The 19070-nt window shown below is 50.4% G+C and overlaps 1 protein-coding gene across 17 annotated transcripts in view; it reads left to right on the top strand.

The window, feature by feature from the left end:
• SCARB1 (scavenger receptor class B member 1) overlaps positions 1-19070 on the top strand; it is a 114904-nt gene that overhangs the window by 94518 nt on the left and 1316 nt on the right. For 11 of the 17 annotated variants that reach the window (XM_063646800.1, XM_063646801.1, XM_063646798.1 and 8 more), the window contains 3 exons: positions 2911-2984; positions 10635-10686; positions 11584-13620. In XM_063646800.1, coding sequence (XP_063502870.1) covers positions 2911-2984; positions 10635-10686; positions 11584-11991 — 534 coding nt within the window. In that variant the 3' untranslated portion in view covers positions 11992-13620. The other 6 variants (XM_054443255.2, XM_054443258.2, XM_054443257.2 and 3 more) reach the window with 5 other exon arrangements.

The raw sequence follows: 19070 nt of genomic DNA, 5'->3' as shown, positions 1-19070 counted from the left end.
CAAAGTCCTGGGATTCCAGGCATGAGCCGCCGTGCCCAGCCGGATTTCCCTCTTTTTAAACGCTGAATAGTATCCCACTGTGTGTGCACCGCGTTTGTGGCACCCATTCATTCACTGACGGACACTTCACTTGATTCCGTATCTTGGCCGCAGCGTACATGGGAGTGCCCCTGTCTCTTTGACACACTGATTTCATTTCCGCTGGGGGGATGCCCGGCAGTGGGATCACTGATCCGATGGTAGTTCTGGTTTTCGTTGTCTGAGGAAGCTCCATACGTTTGCCACAATGCTGCGTACCTTAGGCCCTCCCCGAAGCTCCATGGCGGATGCTGTTCTGCACCATTTTTCTTTGTCCTCCCAGGCCGCCTTAGCCACTGACTAGACCCTCTCGGCCCCGGCCCCGGCCCCAGCCCTGGTCTCTGCCTTCCCTCTTTTAGTTAATTCCTCCTCCGGCCTCTCTTGCTCTGCTGGTTTCTGGAGAATTCCACCATGAACACAACAGTCTCCTGTGTGCTCTCAGTGATCACTTTCCTTCCAGGGCATGGATTTTCTTTTTTTCCCCTCACATCAAGAAAGACGGGGTTAAGTTTGGGAGCCCAGAGAGAGGCAAACAGCTGTTTTGCCGCAGCCACTTTAGCTGCTGCGTCCAATTCTACCTCCAGATGAGCTTGAGGCAGACAGGGAGAGGAAGTGGCCTTTATTTCTTTGGTTTTTGAGCTGGGCACGCTGGGGAGGGGGATCATGAGATCAGCTTGCTGCCTGTTGGCCATTAGCCTTGAAAAACGAACGCATGTTGGAAGCTGCTTCCGTGTGGCCACTTTTCTGCTCCTGAAACTGGGGGAGGGCATGGGGACGGGGGACTCAACAGGACGCCGCTTATGGTGGTATCACAGCTAAGACTTATTATAATGACAGAATTCAAAGCAAAATTAGCAAAGGGAAAAAGCACCTTGGGTGAAGTCGGGGGAGTCCAGGCTGGAGCTTCCAGAGTCCTCTTCCAGGGGAGTCCTACAGGATGCACTTAATGTCTTCAGCAATGAGTTGTGACAACATGTAGGAGATGTTGTCTAGCAGGGAAGCTCGTTAGAAATTCAGTGCCCACGGTGTTTTGCTAGGGGCCAATCACGTGGGTACCTCTGCCTGGCAGGTACCAAAATTCTAGACTCTGGGAAGGAAAGCAGGTGCTGAGCAAGAACCATATTGTTTGTACAAATAATTTCGGCCCAGTGAACTACTTTCATCAGTTAGGGGATGGGGGACCCTCCTGAAATCTGGGTTCCCAGATGCCAGCAGAATTCCTAAGGAGAGCAGCTACAGGCCTGTGGTGTGAACTCTGTTCTACTCACGGGTGATCTCACGCCCATCCCACCAGGCTCTCGAGGGCAAGCACTCCCCAGTCGTGGGCGTACGTGAGGCCTTTGATGAGCTCTTTTTTGCTACAGGGATCTGGAAGGGCCTCAGCATCCTGGGCCATAATGAAGAAAACATCCTTTCTCTATAGTGTATGTGATAATAACCCAGGCACATATGGCCCCGAGTGTGGCTATCTTGCATACCTTACTTTTGCTCTTGCAAAAATTCTGTCAGGTGGGGAGAGTTCTCCCTGTTTTACAGATCAGGAAGCGACTCTCACTGAAGGAGAACCAACTGCAGTTCTCTGACCTCAAATCTAGTTTTATTTCCACTATCATTTCCTGACTTCATTCTGGAACCACCTTCCTGTTGTTTTTGATGACACATGTGTGTCACTTCTGTTATTTACTTAAAAAAAAAGTCTCATTAAAAAGAGCTGGGTATAGTGGCTCATGGCTGTAATTCCAGTGCTTTGGGAGGCTGAGGTAGGAAGATCCCTTGAGGCTAGGAGTTTGACACCAGCCTGGGCAACATAGTGAAACTCTGTCTCTACAAAAATAATAATGATAAATAGGCAGGGTGTGGTGGCTCACACCTGTAATCCCACTCTGGGAGGCCAAGGTGGGCAGATGGCTTGCGGCCAGGAGTTTGAGACCAGCCTGCTCAACATGGTGAAACCCTGTCTTTACTAAAAATACAAAAATTAGCCGAGTGTGGTGGTGCACACCTGTAGTCCCAGCTACTGGGGAGGCTGAGGCAGGACAATCGCTTGAACTCAGGAGGCAGAAGTTGGCTGCACTCCAGCCTAGATGACTGAGTAACACTCTGTCTCAAAAAGAAATAAAAATAAAAATAAATTTCTGCACAAGGGAAGCTTTTTCTTACTACCTCAAATAGGAAATTACAAAATTCTCCAAAAAAATAAGACAACCATAAAAATGAACAAGGAAAAAAATATTAGGCTCTATGTAAAATATTGTTGTCTGTCAGCAGGGGTGAACCTGGGGCCAGCTCTCAGCACCATTGTTAAAAGTGGAGATTTTGTGGAGGGGTATTAGAGGGGTATTAAAGACCATGCAAACACCTGGCTGAGACCTACTCTTCAAAATGATCAGGAGTTGGGAGTGAATTGAGAAGGGACTTTTGTCTGTTTTATTGAATGTGGAGGTTGAGAGGGAGCATGGACAAACTGCCATTCTGCACTTTGGGAAACGCTGTCCTAGGAGGACAGGTGAAAGTGATTAGGTATTTGCCACCCTGAGACAGGCTTGCTTTATAGAAGGAACCTCTTTGAGGCTGTGGACATAACTATGTGGGAAGCACTTGTTTCCCTATAAGGGGTTAGAATCAGGAGAGGAGATCCCAGTGCACTTGCCCAGCATTTCTAGAACTGTGGACCCCCCCAGCCTGTGGCTTGTTTTAGGTAAGATACAAGCAAGCTCCACTGGGCAGTTAGCTGGGACACCCACCCTCTTGACTGGGACCAGGGAGAGGAGGGTTGACGGTGTCCCTGGAGCTTGGGGGTGGCCAGTCTCCTCACTGTGTTTTTTGCCACAGGTCACGGGAATCCCCATGAACTGCTCTGTGAAACTGCAGCTGAGCCTCTACATGAAATCTGTCGCAGGCATTGGGTGAGTGGGGACTGGGAGCTGGGGCTGCATTGCTCATTGAGAGATTAGGGGCTCAGTGCTCCAGTGGTCCCAGACTCCAGTGACATACCCCAGGAACCAGGGCATGGGGAGGGGAGAGGGTCCTATTGGGGGTGGAATCCAGTCCCTGCTGATCTTCTCCCTGAGGGGTCTTGGTTTTGAGCCAGGTCCTGACCTGCATCCTGATATTCCTTTCCCAGAACGCCACTTTTCTTTCTCTTTTTTGTTTTGTTTTGTCTTTTTTTGAGATGGAGTCTCACTCTTGTTGCCCATGCTGGTGTGCAAGGGCGGGATATTGGCTCACCGCAACCTCCGCCTCCCAGGTTCAAGCGATTCTCCTGACTCAGCCTCCTGAGTAGCCGGGATTACAGGCATGTGCCACCACGCCTGGCTAATTTTGTATTTGTAGTAGAGATGGGGTTTCACCATGTTGGTCAGGCTGGTCTCAAACTCCTGGCCTCAAGTGATTCACCCGCCTGGGCCTCCCAGCATGCTGGGATTGCAGGTGTGAGCCAGCGCGCCCGGCCTCCACTTTTCTTTTTTAACATTTAACATCCCGCCAATTAGCCAGAGCTTCAATCCAAGCTGTTTCCTACACGACAGAGTGGCAGAAATGAAAGGCTGGCAAAACCAAACGTTTGAAAATGGAAACTTACCAAACAGCATTCTTAAGTTTTACTCTTCACTTTACAAGAATTTTTCAAGCACTGATTTCCTCTTTTTGATTTTTAAAATAAAACACCTTTATGGAAATATAATTCATGTACCATAAAACTCACCCCTTTAAAATGCACAATTCAAAATAACCCCCCCCCCCAATAAAATGCACAATTCAGTGATTTGTAGTATATTCACAGATTTGTGTATCTATCACCACAATCAATTTGGGAACATTTTCATCACCCCCAAAAGAAACCCGACACTCATTAACACTCACTTCCCTGTCCCCTCAGCCCCAGGCAACCGCTCACCCACTTCCCGTCTCTGTGGACTTGCCTATTCTGGGCATTTCATGTAAATGGAATCATACACTGTGTGGTCCTTTGCGACTGGCTTCTTTCATTTAGGATCACGTTTTCAAGGTTCGTCCATGTCGTAGCATGGATCAGTATATTTTATGGCTGGATAATATGCCATTGTCTGGATAGACCACATTTATTTATCGGTTGATGGACGTTTGAGTTGTTTCCACGCCTTGGCCATATGCATAATGCAGCTGTAAATGTTCCTGTGTCAGTCCCAGTGTGGACATCTGTTCTCATTTTCCTTAGGTATGTACCGAGGGGTGGAATCGCTGGGTCCTATGTTAACTCTTTGTTTAACCGTTTGAGGAACGGTCAGACTTGCACAGCCTCTGCCCCATCCCCATTCTTTTTTTTTTTTTTGAGATGGAGTCTTGCTGTGTCACCCAGGCTGGAGTGCAGTGGCCTGATCTCGGCTCACTGCAAGCTCCGCCTCCCGGGTTCACGCCATTCTCCTGCCTTAGCCTCCCAAGTAGCTGGGACTACAGGCGCCCGCCACTACGCCTAGCTAATTTTTTGTATTTTTAGTAGAGACGGGGTTTCACCATGTTAGCCAGGATGGTCTCGATCTCCTGACCTCGTGATCTGCCCGCCTCGGGCTCCCAAAGTGCTGGGATTACAGGCGTGAGCCACTGCACCCGGCCCCATCCCCATTCTTAGCAGCAGTGCAGCAGGGTTCCAGTTCCTCCCCACGCACACCAGCACTTGCTATAACATTACACGTTGCTAGAACTTGGTGAGGGATTATACTGATTTGTTGCTATGTCAGTGTCTGTACTTCTTAGCATATCTGAAATAGTTTTGTTAAAAAAAATTCTCTTAGAAAAATCCCTGGGTTGCAGGAATGTGAGCATCTATTCAGCTTTGTCAAATGCCTCTCGGCTAGAAAGAATAACACTTTGTCAGAGCACGGCAGTGAGTAATAACTGGCAGCTCGCTTCCTTCATCCTGCCCTTGCATTTTATTTTTATATTTTGAGGCCACTTAGGGAATTTGTTCTTGGTGGATTTGTGGGTGGGGAAACAGCCCCAGGCATGGAAGAGGCGTTTGCAGCCCAAGTCCTCCATCTGGTTCCACCGCGTGGCTCCTGGGCTGCTAACTGGGATGCAACTGGGGCCAAGTGGGTGACCCAGATAGAAGAGGCAACCTGGGGCCGAGGATACAGCCCCTTCCCAGCACCAGCTGACTATAGCCCCATGGAAATGAGGGCTCAGTGTGGTCACATCCTCTGCATTTTTCAAAAGGACCTCCAAATCTGAATTTTAACAGGAGCTCTGTCAATTTTTACTTATTGGGAGGTAATTCACATTCTTTTTTTTTTTTCTTTTTTTTTTTTTTTGAGACGAAGTCTTGCTGTGTCACCCAGGCCAGAGTGCAGTAGCATGATCTCAGCTCACTGCAACCTCTGCCTCCCGGGTTCCAGCGATTCTCCTGCCTCAGCCTCTCAAGTAGCTGGGATTACAGGCGCTCACCAGTACACCCAGCTAATTTTTGTATTTTTATTGGAGACAGGATTTCACCATGTTGGCCAGGCTGTTCTCGAACGTGTGACCTCAGGTGATCACCTCCCAGAGTGCTGGGATATAGGCATGAGCCCTGCGCTGGGCCTAATTCACATTCTTAACAAACAGTTCATGCGGGCAGCTGGATTGTACCTGCCAGTGACCTGTGGACCGGTCACGCAACCTCTCTGGGCCGCACAGCTGCTGACCTCCCTGTGAACTGGGAACAAGGCACTCCAGGAAAGTGGTCTCAACAGCAGATATGGAGGGCCACGAGGGATGGCCGTGGGAAAAGTCTAGAGACACAGCTGCCGGGAAGCAGAGCTGTCTCGTGACCTGTCGGGGAAGCTTCTGTGCTCCTTGCTCGCTAGGTAAAGGCAGTGGGGTTGCATGTTACTTGCATATAATTCCCATTGGTTCTTACAGTCTTTCAGAGAAAAGCAGCCAAAGTGAATGGTACCGTCTGTTGTCTTCCCATCGTGTTTCATCCTCTGTAGGGTGATAGTGTGAGTCCATTTCACTGTGCAATACCCTACTTAACAAGTGGCCCTAGAGACTTCCAATAATTGTGATTGGGGGATTTAAGCCTTTTTTTTTTTTTAAGACGGATCTTGCTCTTGTCACCCAGGCTGGAGTGCAATGGCGCGATTTTGGCTCACCACAACCTCCGCCTCGGGTTCAAGCGATTCTCCTGCCTCAGCCTCCCGCATAGCTGGGATTACAGGCGCCCGCCACCGTGCCCAGCAAATTTTTGTATTTTTAGTAGAGACAGGGTTTCACTGTGTTGGCCAGGCTGGTCTCAAACTCCTGACCTCAGGTGATCACCTGCCTTGGCCTCCCAAAGTGCTGGGATTACAGGCATGAGCCACTGCGCCTGGCCTGTGATTGGGGTATTTGAGCCTTTTGTGCTGACTTTGGTCCCCGCCCATCAGTGACTTCCATCTCCCCTCCCTACTGCTGTGCATGGCAAAGTGACAGAATATTTGTGTCTCCATTTCTTTACTGGGATTTAACAATTGTAACAACAACAATAATAAATGTGTCAAGCACTTTTATATGCCGGGTAGTTTTCTAAGCACTTGTACATGTATTACTGCATTTAATCCTCCCTAGAGTACTAGGAGGAGTTACATTATAATATCTCCGTTATACAGAAGGGACACAGAGAGGCTCAGTAGCACGCCCAAGGTCACAGAGCTCGTAAGTGGCTGTGTCAGGGGTCGCCAAGGCCACCGCAGGCTCGATGATTTGCTGGGAAGCCTCAGGACAAAGCATATGGTTGTACACATGGCTATGATTTATTACGGTAAAAGGATTCAAAGCAAATCAGCAAAGGGAAAAGCCACACGGGGCCAAGTCCAGAGGAAAGCAGGTGCCAGTTTCCAGAGCCCTCTCCCAGGGGAGTCACCCAATTCTTGCTGCAAGGAGTTGTGACAACCCACGTGACATGTCATCTGTCAGGGAAGCCCGCTAGAGAGACTGAGTGCCCAGGGTTTTTACTAGGGGCTGATCACGTGGCCACCCTCTGCCTGGCAGGTACCAAAATTCCAGACCCTTAGAAGGCAAGCTGGTGGTCAGTATAAATCACATTACTTGTACAGATTGCTCAGGCACAGTGAGCCATCCTTGTCAGTTAGGGAGCCATGGGAAGCCTCCCGAATCCAGGCTCCCAGACGCCAGCTCCGGGCCAGCCTTGCCAGCAGCCTGTGTAGGGTGGAAGGGCTCGGGCCTGCCATGTGAGCACGTGCCTGCACAGCGGCCCAAGTGGGATTCAAACCCAGGCAGCGACGCTTGAGTGTGCACCATTAACCACCTCGCCACACTGCCTTTTCTGCTAGACACCTGTTGTGGGGGGGTCTGTGTGGGGCAAATGGTGAGCCAGCCCACCCTGCTGCTCCATACTGGGTGTGAGTTGCTGTATTCATTTCCTTTTGCTGCTGTCACAATTTTGCCACAAATGTCGTGGCTCACTTTTAAAAACTATCTTGCAGTGTTGGGAGTCTGAAGTCTGAAAGAGACACAACAAGGCTAAGATCAAGGTATCGGCAGGCCTTGTTACTTCCGGAGGCTCTAGGGGAGAACCTGTGCCTTACCGTTTACAGCTTCTAGAAGCTGCCTACCTTCCTTAGCTCATGACCTTAATCCTAGCCCTCCCTGTTTTGTTGTTGTTGTTGCTGAGACACAGTCTCGCTCTGCCATCTAGACTGGAGTACAGTGGCATGATCTATAGTTCACTGCAGCCTCGACCTCCTGGGCTTAGGCGATCCTCCCACCTCAGCCTCCTGAGTAGCTGGGACTACAGGCATGTGCCACCATACCGTGCTAATTTTCGTGTTTTTTTTGTAGAGACAGGGGTCTCACTATGTTGCACAGGCTGGTCTTGAACTCCTGGGCTCAAGTGATCCTCCCACCTCAGCCTCCCAAAGTGCTGGGATTACAGGCATGAACCACTGCACTTGGCCTCTCCCTCTTTAAAGCCAGCAGTGTAGCATTGTCCAGTTTCTCTCTGCCTCTAACCTCCTGCTTCCCTCTTTTTTTTTTTTTTTTTTTTTTGAGACGGAGTCTCACTCTGTCGCCAGGCTGGAGTGCAATGGCGTGATCTCAGCTCACTGCAACCTCTGACTCCCTGGTTCAAGCGATTCTCCTGCCTCAGCCTCCCGAGTAGCTGGGATTACAGGCATGTGCCACCATGTCCAGCCAATTTTTATATTTTTAGTACAGACAGGGTTTCACCATGTTGGCCAGGATGGTCTCGATCTCCTGACCTTGTGATCCACCTGCCTTGGCCTCCCAAAGTGCTGGGATTACAGGCGTGAGCCACCACGCCCCAGCCCCTCTTTTTAAAAATTAATTTTTCTTTTTTTAGGGTTTTAAAATTTGTTTTTGTTTTTTTGTTTTTCTTTCTCTTGCCTGATTGCCCTGGCTAGGACTTCCCGCTTCTCTCTTTAAGGACTTTTGTGATTCTCTGGGGCTTACCTAGATATTCCAGGACACTCTTCCCATCTCAGAACCTTGATATAACCACATCTGCATGGACCCACCTAGATATTCCAGGACGCTCTCCCCATCTGAGAGCCTTGATGTAGTCACGTCTGCATGGTCCCCTTCATCGTGGCAGGTCACAGTTTCCCAGGTGTCGCATTGGTCTTCCGGTCTCCTTAGGCACCTTTTGGCTGTGACAGTCTCTCATCTCTCCTTCGTTTTGATGACAGTGACACTTTTGAGAAGCACTGGTCAGGTATTTTGTAGGATGTCCCTCTACTGGGATTGGTCTGGTGCTTTTCTCATGATTAGACTGGGGTGATGGGTTTTGGGAGGACAGAGAAAGTTCCAATTTCAGAGCATCTAGGGTACATTCCGTCAACATACTTTGTCACTGTTGATGTAGACCTCAATAGCCTGGATGAGGTCATGCCTGTGACGTTTCTCCAGTGTCAAGTTAACTTTTATTCTCCCTTTGGATTTTATTATCTTTTTAACTTGACGTGTAAGTTTTAATTTCACAGGTAATACGAACATATCTTCTTGAGGGGAAGAATATGGTTTCCTGTGACTCCCTGCCATCCCCAGCCATACCCACCATCATCAATTTGCTGTGCTTCCTTCCAGGCCTTTTCCTACTTATTTGTGTTCATATATATGTCGCCATAGAGAAGATATATATTATCGTTTGTTTGTCTTTGCTAGTCCAAGCAACACTGAACATCTTTGTGCCTCTGTGTGCATGTGTGAGCATCTCTAGGGCAGTTTCTGAAGAGCGTAATTGCTGGGTCGTGAGGTATATTGGTGGAATTAGGTTTGGCAGTATAGATCAGAAAACTCAACAGTTGTGAAAACTCAACAGTTGTGGCTCAGATGGGACAAAGGTATATTGTTATTTTAAAAATCTTCTTTTAGAGGATGTCTGGAGGCAGACAGTCCAAGTATGGCAAGAGACATTCATGGTCCAAGTTCCACTCATCTTTCTGTTCCATTTTCCCAACACATGGCTTCCATCCTCAAGGTCACCTCTGGTCCCAGTGGCTGCAGAGCTCCAGCCCTTGCATCTGCATTCCAGGCATCTGAAAGGGAGGAGGGAAAAAAGGTTCATGTCCCAGCTGTGAAAGCTTCTTTTTAAGCAGCCTCCCGGCCATCCCACATAACGCTTCTGCGAATATCTCATTAACCAGAACTTGGTCACAGAGCCTCACTTGCCACAAGAGAGGCTGAGGTGGAGTCTTTAACTGGGTTCATTGCCATCCTGAGTAAAATTTGGGTCCTGTTTCTAAAAGGGACCAATGGATTTTGGCTGGGTCACTGGTGGTCTCTGCCCTGTAGGAGATGTGAGTTTTTAATTTAAAAAGATTATTATCAAGTTGTCAAGCTCTTTGCCAGGGGAGATTCCTTCTAGCAGCACATCAAAACACTGGTTCCCTAAGCCGACACCAATCAAGTACCGTGGCCCCCTCACCCCCGGGGGTATGGTATATTCCAAGACCCCCAGTGGATGCCTGAAGCTGGGGATAGTACTGAACCCTGTATAGCATATACTATGCTTCTTCCTATACACACACATCTATGATAAAGTTAATTTATAAATTAGGCATAGTCGCAATTAACAATAACTAAGAATAGAGTAATTATAGCAAATACTATAATAAAAGTTATGTGAACATGGTCTCTCTCTCAAAATATCTTGTACTGTACTGAGGGTAAGAAATGGCAGAAATCAAAACTATGGATAAGGAGGGATGACTGAGATTGCAGAATCAAATCCCTCCTGGCCTCAGAGCTTATGATCACAGGTTCAAAGCTATGTGATGTCAAACAGCCCTGTGGGAAAACATCTCACCTTGTCAACTAAAGAAAAAAAAAAAACGCCTTTTAAAGATTTAAAGTTAGTCTTATTTACAAGTATTATTGAGGGCCGTAGACTGAGACCTTCAGCCTGGGGACAGTTTTGTCATATGGCTCCTAAAGTGTTTCAGCTCATTGTTTATATTTGGTGGTGAGGGTTTAGTGTGTGCAAAATTATACTAAACCTGTTTAGATGTTGTATTCAAGCAGAATTATATCAAGGTTTGGGTGTAAGACTTTGTTTCACACAGCTATGTCTTGCTTATTTCCAGACAAACTGGGAAGATTGAGCCGGTGGTCCTGCCGCTGCTCTGGTTTGCAGAGGTAAGGGTGCGTTGGGCACAGCGTCAGGGGCTTTTGTTAAGAGCCAGTGTGGGCATTTGAGGCAGGAGGCGGGGAGCAGCTTGTAGAAAGGGAGAGGGCTGGGCCAGGGTAATCGGACTGTGACATGGACCAGCGTATCAGAAACTTCACACTATCCAAGCACCCTATGTCAGTTATCCCACCAAGGTGAAACGGATCCCTTGAGATGGGGAAGACAGAAGCTGCATGAAGAGGTAAAGTCCCCGGCCCTGGGTGTAAAATAATTTTGTTGAGGCATATGACCTCTTCTCCTGAAAGTGGGGAAGTTGGTTTCCAAGGTGTCAGCTTTTCACTTAAACTTACTTCTCTCGCAGCTTTTCAGAATGCCTTCTGGCCTAGCTTGTTTTATTTTATTTTATTTTATTTTATTTTATGTATTTATTGTTTCTTGCCCACCTCGTTTTAAATCAGGGCTAGCTAATGGCCAGGACAAGCAAGCCTCCGAATGTCAAGTTTACTTCCTGCTCACAGCCGAATCTGAAGTGGGTTGATGGGGAGGCAGAGCTCTGCTCCCTGCAGTCATTTAGGGTTCCAGGGCCCCGGTGGCCCCGCCCTCCTGGAGATCCTCCATTCAGTGGCAGGGAACGAGATGGAGAGTCACGTGAGGCCAGGTCCACCTCCCATTGGTCAGGACACAATCATATGGCCCTGCCCAACTGCAAGGGAGTCTGGGAATTGTAGTCTCACCTTGTGTCCTGGAGGGAGGAAGTCCCTGGCAGGCTCCAACACATGCTTTAGCCGGGAAGCTTGAGGTGGGGAAAAGCTGAGGTGGGCACAGAGGAAGGTGTTGGGTGGCATCTGCGCTGTAGCCCGCAGCCTGCGGCCCCAGCTCATGTGTTTGTCATTCTGCCTCCTCAGAGTGGGGCCATGGAGGGGGAGACTCTTCACACATTCTACACCCAGCTGGTGTTGATGCCCAACGTGATGCACTATGCCCAGTACGTCCTCCTGGCGCTGGGCTGCGTCCTGCTGCTGGTCCCTGTCATCTGCCAAATCCGGAGCCAAGTAGGTGCTGGCCAGAGGGTGGCCCGGGCTGACAGCCATTCGCTTGCCTGCTGGGGGAAAGGGGCCTCAGATCGGACCCTCTGGCCAACCGCAGCCTGGAGCCCACCTCCAGCAGCAGTCCTGCGTCTCTGCTGGAGTGGGAGCGGTCACTGCTGGGGGCTGCGCTGCACGCTTGCGTCTTTTGCATGCCGCGTTGCCACTACTCTGCCTGTTCTGGAAGGCCTGGGACCCTCCCTTGGAGGGGGTGCAGGTGGGCTTTGAGTAATGAGACCTGGTACTTGCATCATCCATTCATCAAGTCAGCACCCGGGGATGCCAGGTTCTGTTAGGGGCGAGGGGACGTGCAGCAGTGGAGGAGACAGCTGAGGTCCCTGCTCAGGGGGATTGAGGGGGGCTGGCATTCCAGCCGGGGAGACAGATGAAAACCAAGTAAATCAGCAGAAAAGATAATTTCACTCATGATAGGAGCTGTGGGGGGTTAGAGCCAAATAGAAATACAGCGTGAGCCACGTGTGAGGTTTTCAGTTTAAATTTTCTAATAGCCACTTAACAGTCAAAGGAAACAGGTGGAATTAATTTTAATCTTATTTAACCCAAATATATGCAAAGTATTATCACTTCAACATGTAATCAGTATAAACAGTGTCAATATTTTTGCAGTTTTTTTGCATGAAGTCTTTGAAATCCTGTGTGTACGATACATGTGCAGCAGGTCTCATTTTGGACTGGCCCCGTTTCAAGGGCTCACCAGCTGAATGCAGCTTCCAGACTGGACAGTGCGTGTCTGGGGCAAGTGGGGACAAGGACAGATGGAGCTTCAGGAAGGCCTCTCTGAAGAGGTAGATAGTGAGCTTTGACCTGGAGGCCACGGAGGCACTCAGCACATAGCCACATGAGGAATGCTGCCTGGAGCGGCCACTGCAAAGGCCCTGCGGCAGGCACGGGCAAGGTACATTGGAGGGTCAGGCAGGGCCAGGGTGGCTGGAGGGGAGTGAGGGCAGGGACAGAGGTAGGAGGTGGTGTCTGAGAGTGGACAGGGCAGGCCACCCAGGGCCTCGTGGTGCAGAGTGAGCAGTTTGGAACTGATTCTGGGAGTGACAGAGCCGTTGGAGGCTTTTAAAGAGGGGAATCACTAGGTCAGCTGCTGGCTGGGGAATGGGCCCTGGACTGGGAGGGGTGGAAGCCTGGGCCCAGCGGGGAGGCCCCAGTGGGTAAGGAAGTCGGAGACTCGAACAGGATGGGGCAGCTGCTATCAGGAGGGAACGGAAGTGGGGAAGAGCTCCAGCCCTGGGCTTCAGACCTCCAGAAGCAGCAGGAAGAGGGGTGATAACAGTGCCCCTCCTTGCTTCGGGGTCATTTATTTATTCATTCATGCATTCACCTCAAGGCCCTTTGCACAGGTCAGGTGATGCAGAAATGACCAGAACATGAGATCTGCAGCAAAGATGGGCAAGGCAGGCCTTTAGGCAAGTTACTACAGTCACACGAAGGATAGGAGAGCTGTGATCACAGAGCTCAAGGGGCAGTGGAGATGGGCGAGTGGCTGCCATGGCAGGGGAAGGGATGCTGCCCACTGGTAGGGCATCAGGAAAGGCTGTTTTTGGATGCATGGACCAGAAAGCCACTCTCTGAGGTGGCCCCCACCTGCATCATCCTAGGGCCACAGGCCGAGGCCTTCTGAGGGGCCTTGGGGCCGCCCCACTGCTCTGCTGGTCTTGGCTCCTCTGCAGCACCTGCTTCCTTTAGCACTGGTGAATGATTCTTCCTCTTCCCCTCTCTCAGGGAAGGCTTGCCTGCTTCCATGCTTGCATGCTGGGTGAGAATAAAGCATTCTTGGTTCTTCACCTTGGCTTTCAGACCTGAAACCCGACTTCCTTTCAAAATTTCTGTCCTCAGGGGGAAAAGGTTTCCACAATGTGAGGTGGTAGCCTGGACACCAGCTGTCATCATGTTGCTGCTCTAGTGTTTGAGCTCCCGATGAACAATGACCATTGGGTCCAACCAGCCCTTTTGGGAGCCCCCTTCTCTGTTACTGCCCTGGGGGGAGCCAGGACCCAGCAGGGCTGTGACTCCAGCGAGCAAAAGGGAACTCCCTCCAGTTTCTAGACTGAATTATGTAGGGAGGACAGAAGGAATCAGAACCCACACTCCCAGACCATGAATACCTTCCCGTGGCAGAGCATCACCGTGGGTGTCCGCAGGCGAGGACACACAGCCACATGAGGGGGTCCCTGGGGACTGGCTGAGGGGCTGGGCTAGAGGAGGCCATGACGGCCTCATCCCTCTGTCTCCTTCTGTCTCCAAATTGTCCATCAGAATGGGGATAGGGAAGGAGGGTCAGGAAGCACAGAATGTCTAGGCTGTGGCTAAGGTCCCCTTCCCTGCTGCAGCCCCCAAATCAGCATCCCACCCTCAAATCCAGTAAGAATGCTATGATCGGCAGTGTGGATCCCTCCCTGCAGATTTCATTGGAGGCCACATAAGTGAAATTTATCCCATTATGTGTGTTTTGATTTAGCAGGGCCTTGGCAGTTTTTTTGTTTTTGTTTTTGTTTTTTTGGTTTCTTTTTTGAGATGGAGTCTTGCTGTGTTGCCCAGGCTGGAGTGCAGTGGCGCAATCTTGGCTCACTGCAACCTCCGCCTCCCGGGTTCAAGCGGGAGCCTCAGCCTCCCGAGTAGCTGGGATTACAGGCACCTGCCACCACGCCTGGCTAATTTTTGTATATTTAGTAGAGGCGGGGTTTCACCATGTTGGCCAGGCTGGTCTTGAACTCCTGACCTTGTGATCTGCTGCCTTGGCCTCCCAAAGTTCTGGGATTACAGGTGTGAGCCACTGTGCCTGGCCTGCCTTATCAGTTTTTATGTAATTTGTCCTGATTTTAAAAAAATCACATGCGGGTAAACTCAACATATTTTAATTTCTCTTTAGAGACATTTTCCTCTTGAGCCAGGTTTGGTGGCTGTTGCCTGTAATCTGAGCTACTTGGGAGGCTGAGGCGGGAGGATCACTTGAGCCCAGGAGTTGGAGGCTGCAGTGAGCCATGATCGCACCATTGCACTCCAGCCTGGACAACAGAGTGAGATCCTGTCTCAAAAATTTAAAAAAGCAATAATTTTTTCTTCTCAAGTCATTCTTTTAAAATAAATCAAAAGTATTTTAACAGAAGAATCTGTTCCTCGTTGATTTTAAACAGCCACCCAGCTAAGTCCACTGGTTATCAGTCTCCATGGCCCATCTCCTCACCTTGCTTCCTTGCTGGCTTAGATTTTCAAGTGGACGAGCCCTTTTCAGCTTGGCTTGTCCACCTCCCAGGTGTGTTTCCTGAAGATGCTTGTACTTCTGTCTAAGAGCAGCAGCTCCCCACATCTCAGCCACCTGCAATTGTTGAGGGTTGTTGGACTCTAAACTTCTGTACCTTTCCTGTTTCCTCTTTGCCTTTTGCAAATTGAAGAACCGTGTAAAACCATTTTTATGTGGCTTCAACGTCAACTATAAATTAGCTTGGTTATCTTCTAGGAGAAATGCTATTTATTTTGGAGTAGTAGTAAAAAGGGCTCAAAGGATAAGGAGGCCATTCAGGCCTATTCTGAATCCCTGATGACATCAGCTCCCAAGGGCTCTGTGCTGCAGGAAGCAAAACTGTAGGTGGGTACCAGGTAATGCTGTGCGCCTCCCCGCCCCCTCCCATATCAAGTAGAATGCTGGCGGCTTAAAACATTTGGGGTCCTGCTCATTCCTTCAGCCTCAACTTCACCTGGAGTGTCTACAGACTGAAGATGCATATTTGTGTATTTTGCTTTTGGAGAAACTGCCCTTCCTATGTTCTGAGTGAATAGCAGTTTTTTTGATCCCAGAGGGCAACTTGTATTCTGTGGGCTGGTGCCTATTTGCAAGGTCACATTAGAAAGACAGGAGCAAGGCTTAGGCCCGCTACTTCTGGAATCTCTTGTGCAATAGACTCCCCTGGGGAAGTCTGCTAGAAATGCAGATCCCTGGGCAGCCTTCTAGCCTTCTGGAGTAGAATCATGGTGGGACCCTGGAATCTGTATTTTAATGGACCATAATGAGATTCTGATGTAGAAACATGTTTGAGAAACATTGATCTAAATTTGGGATGACTGGCCAGGTGTGATGGCTCACACCTGTAATCCAGCACTTTGGGAGGCCGAAGCAGGTGGATCATTTGAGGTCAGAAGTTCAAGACCAGCCTGGCCAACATGGTGAAACCCTGTCTCTACTAAAAATACAAAAAAATTAGCTGGGTGTGGTGGTGCACGCTTGTAATCCCAGCTACTCGGGAGGCTGAGGCAGGAGAATCGCTTGAACCCGGGAGATGGAGGTTGCAGTGAGCCAAGATCGTGCCACTGCACTCCAGCCTGGGTGACAGAGCAAGACTCCGTCTCAGAAAAATAAAACTAAAATCAATCAATCAATCAATCTGGGATGACTGACCAAGAACAAAGAATGTAGGCATCAACTGAACACCAACTGTATACCTGGGACTGGATCTGAGGGTAGGATTGCCAGATTGAGCACAAACAAACAAACAAAACACAAGAAACAACAGAAGGGTGCCTGTTAAATATGAATTTCTGGCAAGCAATAAGTAATTTTTATTGTGTTCCTGTGCAATGATAGGACGCACGTATCCTGAAAACCTGTCTGTGGTTCACCTGAAATTCACATTTAACTAGGCGTCCTGATTTTATGTGGCCGCCCTATCTGCTGGGGACATAGGCTGATGCCCCTGGGGGTTCTGCATTTCCTTGGCCAGGTTCCTGTAGGGCTGAGGTCCTTGCCGGGGGAGGTGACGGGCAGAGCCGCAGGCCCTACAACTTGGGGTTGGGCAGGGGTGAGTCGCTCTACGGTGGTGCCTCTGATAATAGCTGTTATTTTAGTTTCTGAAAAATGTGCTGCCCTCAAGAGCTTCTGAGGCTGGGCCTACTCAGGTGAAAATAGCTTTCCAGGGAGCCACATTGTGGGGATGTGAGGCAGCAGCCCCGCTCTTTGGGGCCACTTGGCTGTCTCTAACTCATCTCACTTGCCAGGGCTGGACAAGGAAATGAAAAAGAAAATGCCAAGGGGTGGGCAGACAGGAGCCTGTTGGCGTTGGCAGGTGCTGCCAGCCCTGTGTCCCAGTCAAGCTCTGGGGCGCCCTTCCTGTCCATCTGGGAGTAGGGGGCGGAGTCTGACCATGTTGGGGCGGAGTGTTAATATTAGGAGAGGATCCTCCCTGGGACAGGGTCCCCAGGCTTGGGGGCAAGGCCTTCTGGCCGGACCCCCTTACCTTCCTCTCTCCCAGGATTCCTCCAGGACGCCGTTGTGCTGTGCACGGTTTGGCCCCATCGGTGTCCCTGCTCCTTCCAGCACTGCTCCCTTCTGCAGAAACTTGCCTGGGATTCCCAGGGTGCAGGGGTGGGGGCTGGTCAGGGCCTGGTCAGTGTAGAGCAGGGAGCTTTTCACTTTTAGCACAGATAGAGTGGCCAGGGCCCCATGGCTGCACCTCCCTGGACATAACCAGGATGTCCTGTTATCTGCCCCCCAAACAAAACTGGGGTCTCCCCTTTATTTTCCAACAGAATCCAATTTTTAGGTGATGAGACAAGTGTTTGACTTAAAAAGACCCTCCTGCCCCGCCTTCTGGAAGGTCTGGAGCCCAGCCCAGCGCCCCGGATCCCCTAGGCATGTGAAACGGGGAATGCAGCGTCCTCCAGTGGCCGGCTTCAGCTTGGGGTGGGCACCTGGGTGGTGGCCGGTGGTCCCCCTACAGGCCACTGCTGCCCCCTCTTGGGTCCTGTTCTGAGTCTCAGGCCTGAGTCCCCGGGGAAGGCCCTACACCTTTGCCCTGTACCTGGGTATGGGGATGGCCCTGAGGGGCTGCCTTGCTTGGGAGAAGGGGGGAAAATGGATATTTTTATATAAATAAGAAAAAGACAGCCCCTCTGGGCAGATGAGGCCTGCTGCAGGGCAGGGGGCTTGGTAAACTGTGTGTCCACTGGTCTGTAACCCTTCAGCTGGGTCCTTTTGTGCAGTGAACAGCCTGGACAACTGTCCAGGTGGCCCTTCAGGGCTACGTTCCTGGACCTTTCTTAGCTTCTCACCGATCTTTCTCCCACACCAAGTTGGTGTTCCTCAGTCAAACAAGTGGCGAGGAGGAGGAGGAGGAGGGGGAGGAGGGGGAACCTGCTTCACCCTCTGGCACCTGGGGGTTTTGTTCCACGTGTCTTCCTTGGGAAAGACCAGGGGTTCTTTTACAGCCTGGGGGTGGTTTCCCCTTTCTGCTTTTGAGTGAGACTTTCTCAAGTCACGGCTCTTTGGGCCCACATGGCTAAGGTCGAGCCACCTGTGGGTGTCCTGTGCTGCCTCAATGGGTGGCGTAGGGGGCGGGGCTGGCCTCCCCCGTGCCTGGCTCAGTGCAGCAGACCCTGGCCCTTGTGCCTGCTCTCTGCCCTGAGCAGGAGTTTGATTTTCCTACCCCGTGGTGAAGCAAGCACAGGTGGGCGGAGGTGGGCAGTGGTTTCCAGCCCCAGCCGCCTGCAGGGAGGCCTCTGTTACTCAGGGCCAGGGAGGCAGGGGGCTTAGTGGGGTGAAGGCTCACCCCACACTCTTATCATTAGCGTTATCTGTATTTTTAATTTTTAAGTTGAGAAATTTTCTACAACTGTCAAACTAGACAAATGACAGTATCCAGTTCCCCTCACCCAGAGTCAGCCATTGCTAACAGCTGTCAGTGTTGAAGATGGTCAGCATCTCGTGCCTTTGGTTTCACTCGTTCCCTGGGTGGCCCTCGTCCCTCTCCCCACGTCCTGCGCCCCGCGTACCCTGAGCAGCCATCGCCAGGAACTTGGCATGTGGGTTTGTTTTTTCTGAATCTGCATGTGTGCAGCCATGAGCACGAGGTCGCTTTTTGAATGTGACCGAAGCTGCATCCTGCTGCGTGTATTGCTGTGTGGCTGGCTTTCCTCCCTGTCTTCTGTTCATGTGTGCTGTTCAGGCTGAATACCGTCCTGTGGCATTGGTTTAAACACACAGACCAGGCATGGTGGCTCACGCCTGGAATCCCAGCGCTTTGGGAGGCTGAGGTGAGAGGATCACCTGAGCCAAGGAGTTCAAGACCAGCCTGAGCAACGTAGTGAGACCTGATCTCTACAAAAAATTAAAAAATGAGCCGGGCATGGTGATGGCACATGTCGTTGTCCCGGCCACTTGGGAGGCCGAGGTGGGAGGATCACTTGAGCCCAGGAGTTCAAGGCTGTGGTGAGCCATGATGGCACCACCGTACTCCAGCCTGGGCGACAGAGAGGGACCCTGTCTCTAAAAAATAAAAAATAAATCAACA

The sequence above is a fragment of the Pongo pygmaeus genome, chromosome 10 (assembly GCF_028885625.2).
Source record: "Pongo pygmaeus isolate AG05252 chromosome 10, NHGRI_mPonPyg2-v2.0_pri, whole genome shotgun sequence".
NCBI lineage: Eukaryota > Metazoa > Chordata > Mammalia > Primates > Hominidae > Pongo > Pongo pygmaeus.
This window is presented reverse-complemented; position numbering and strand designations above follow the sequence as displayed.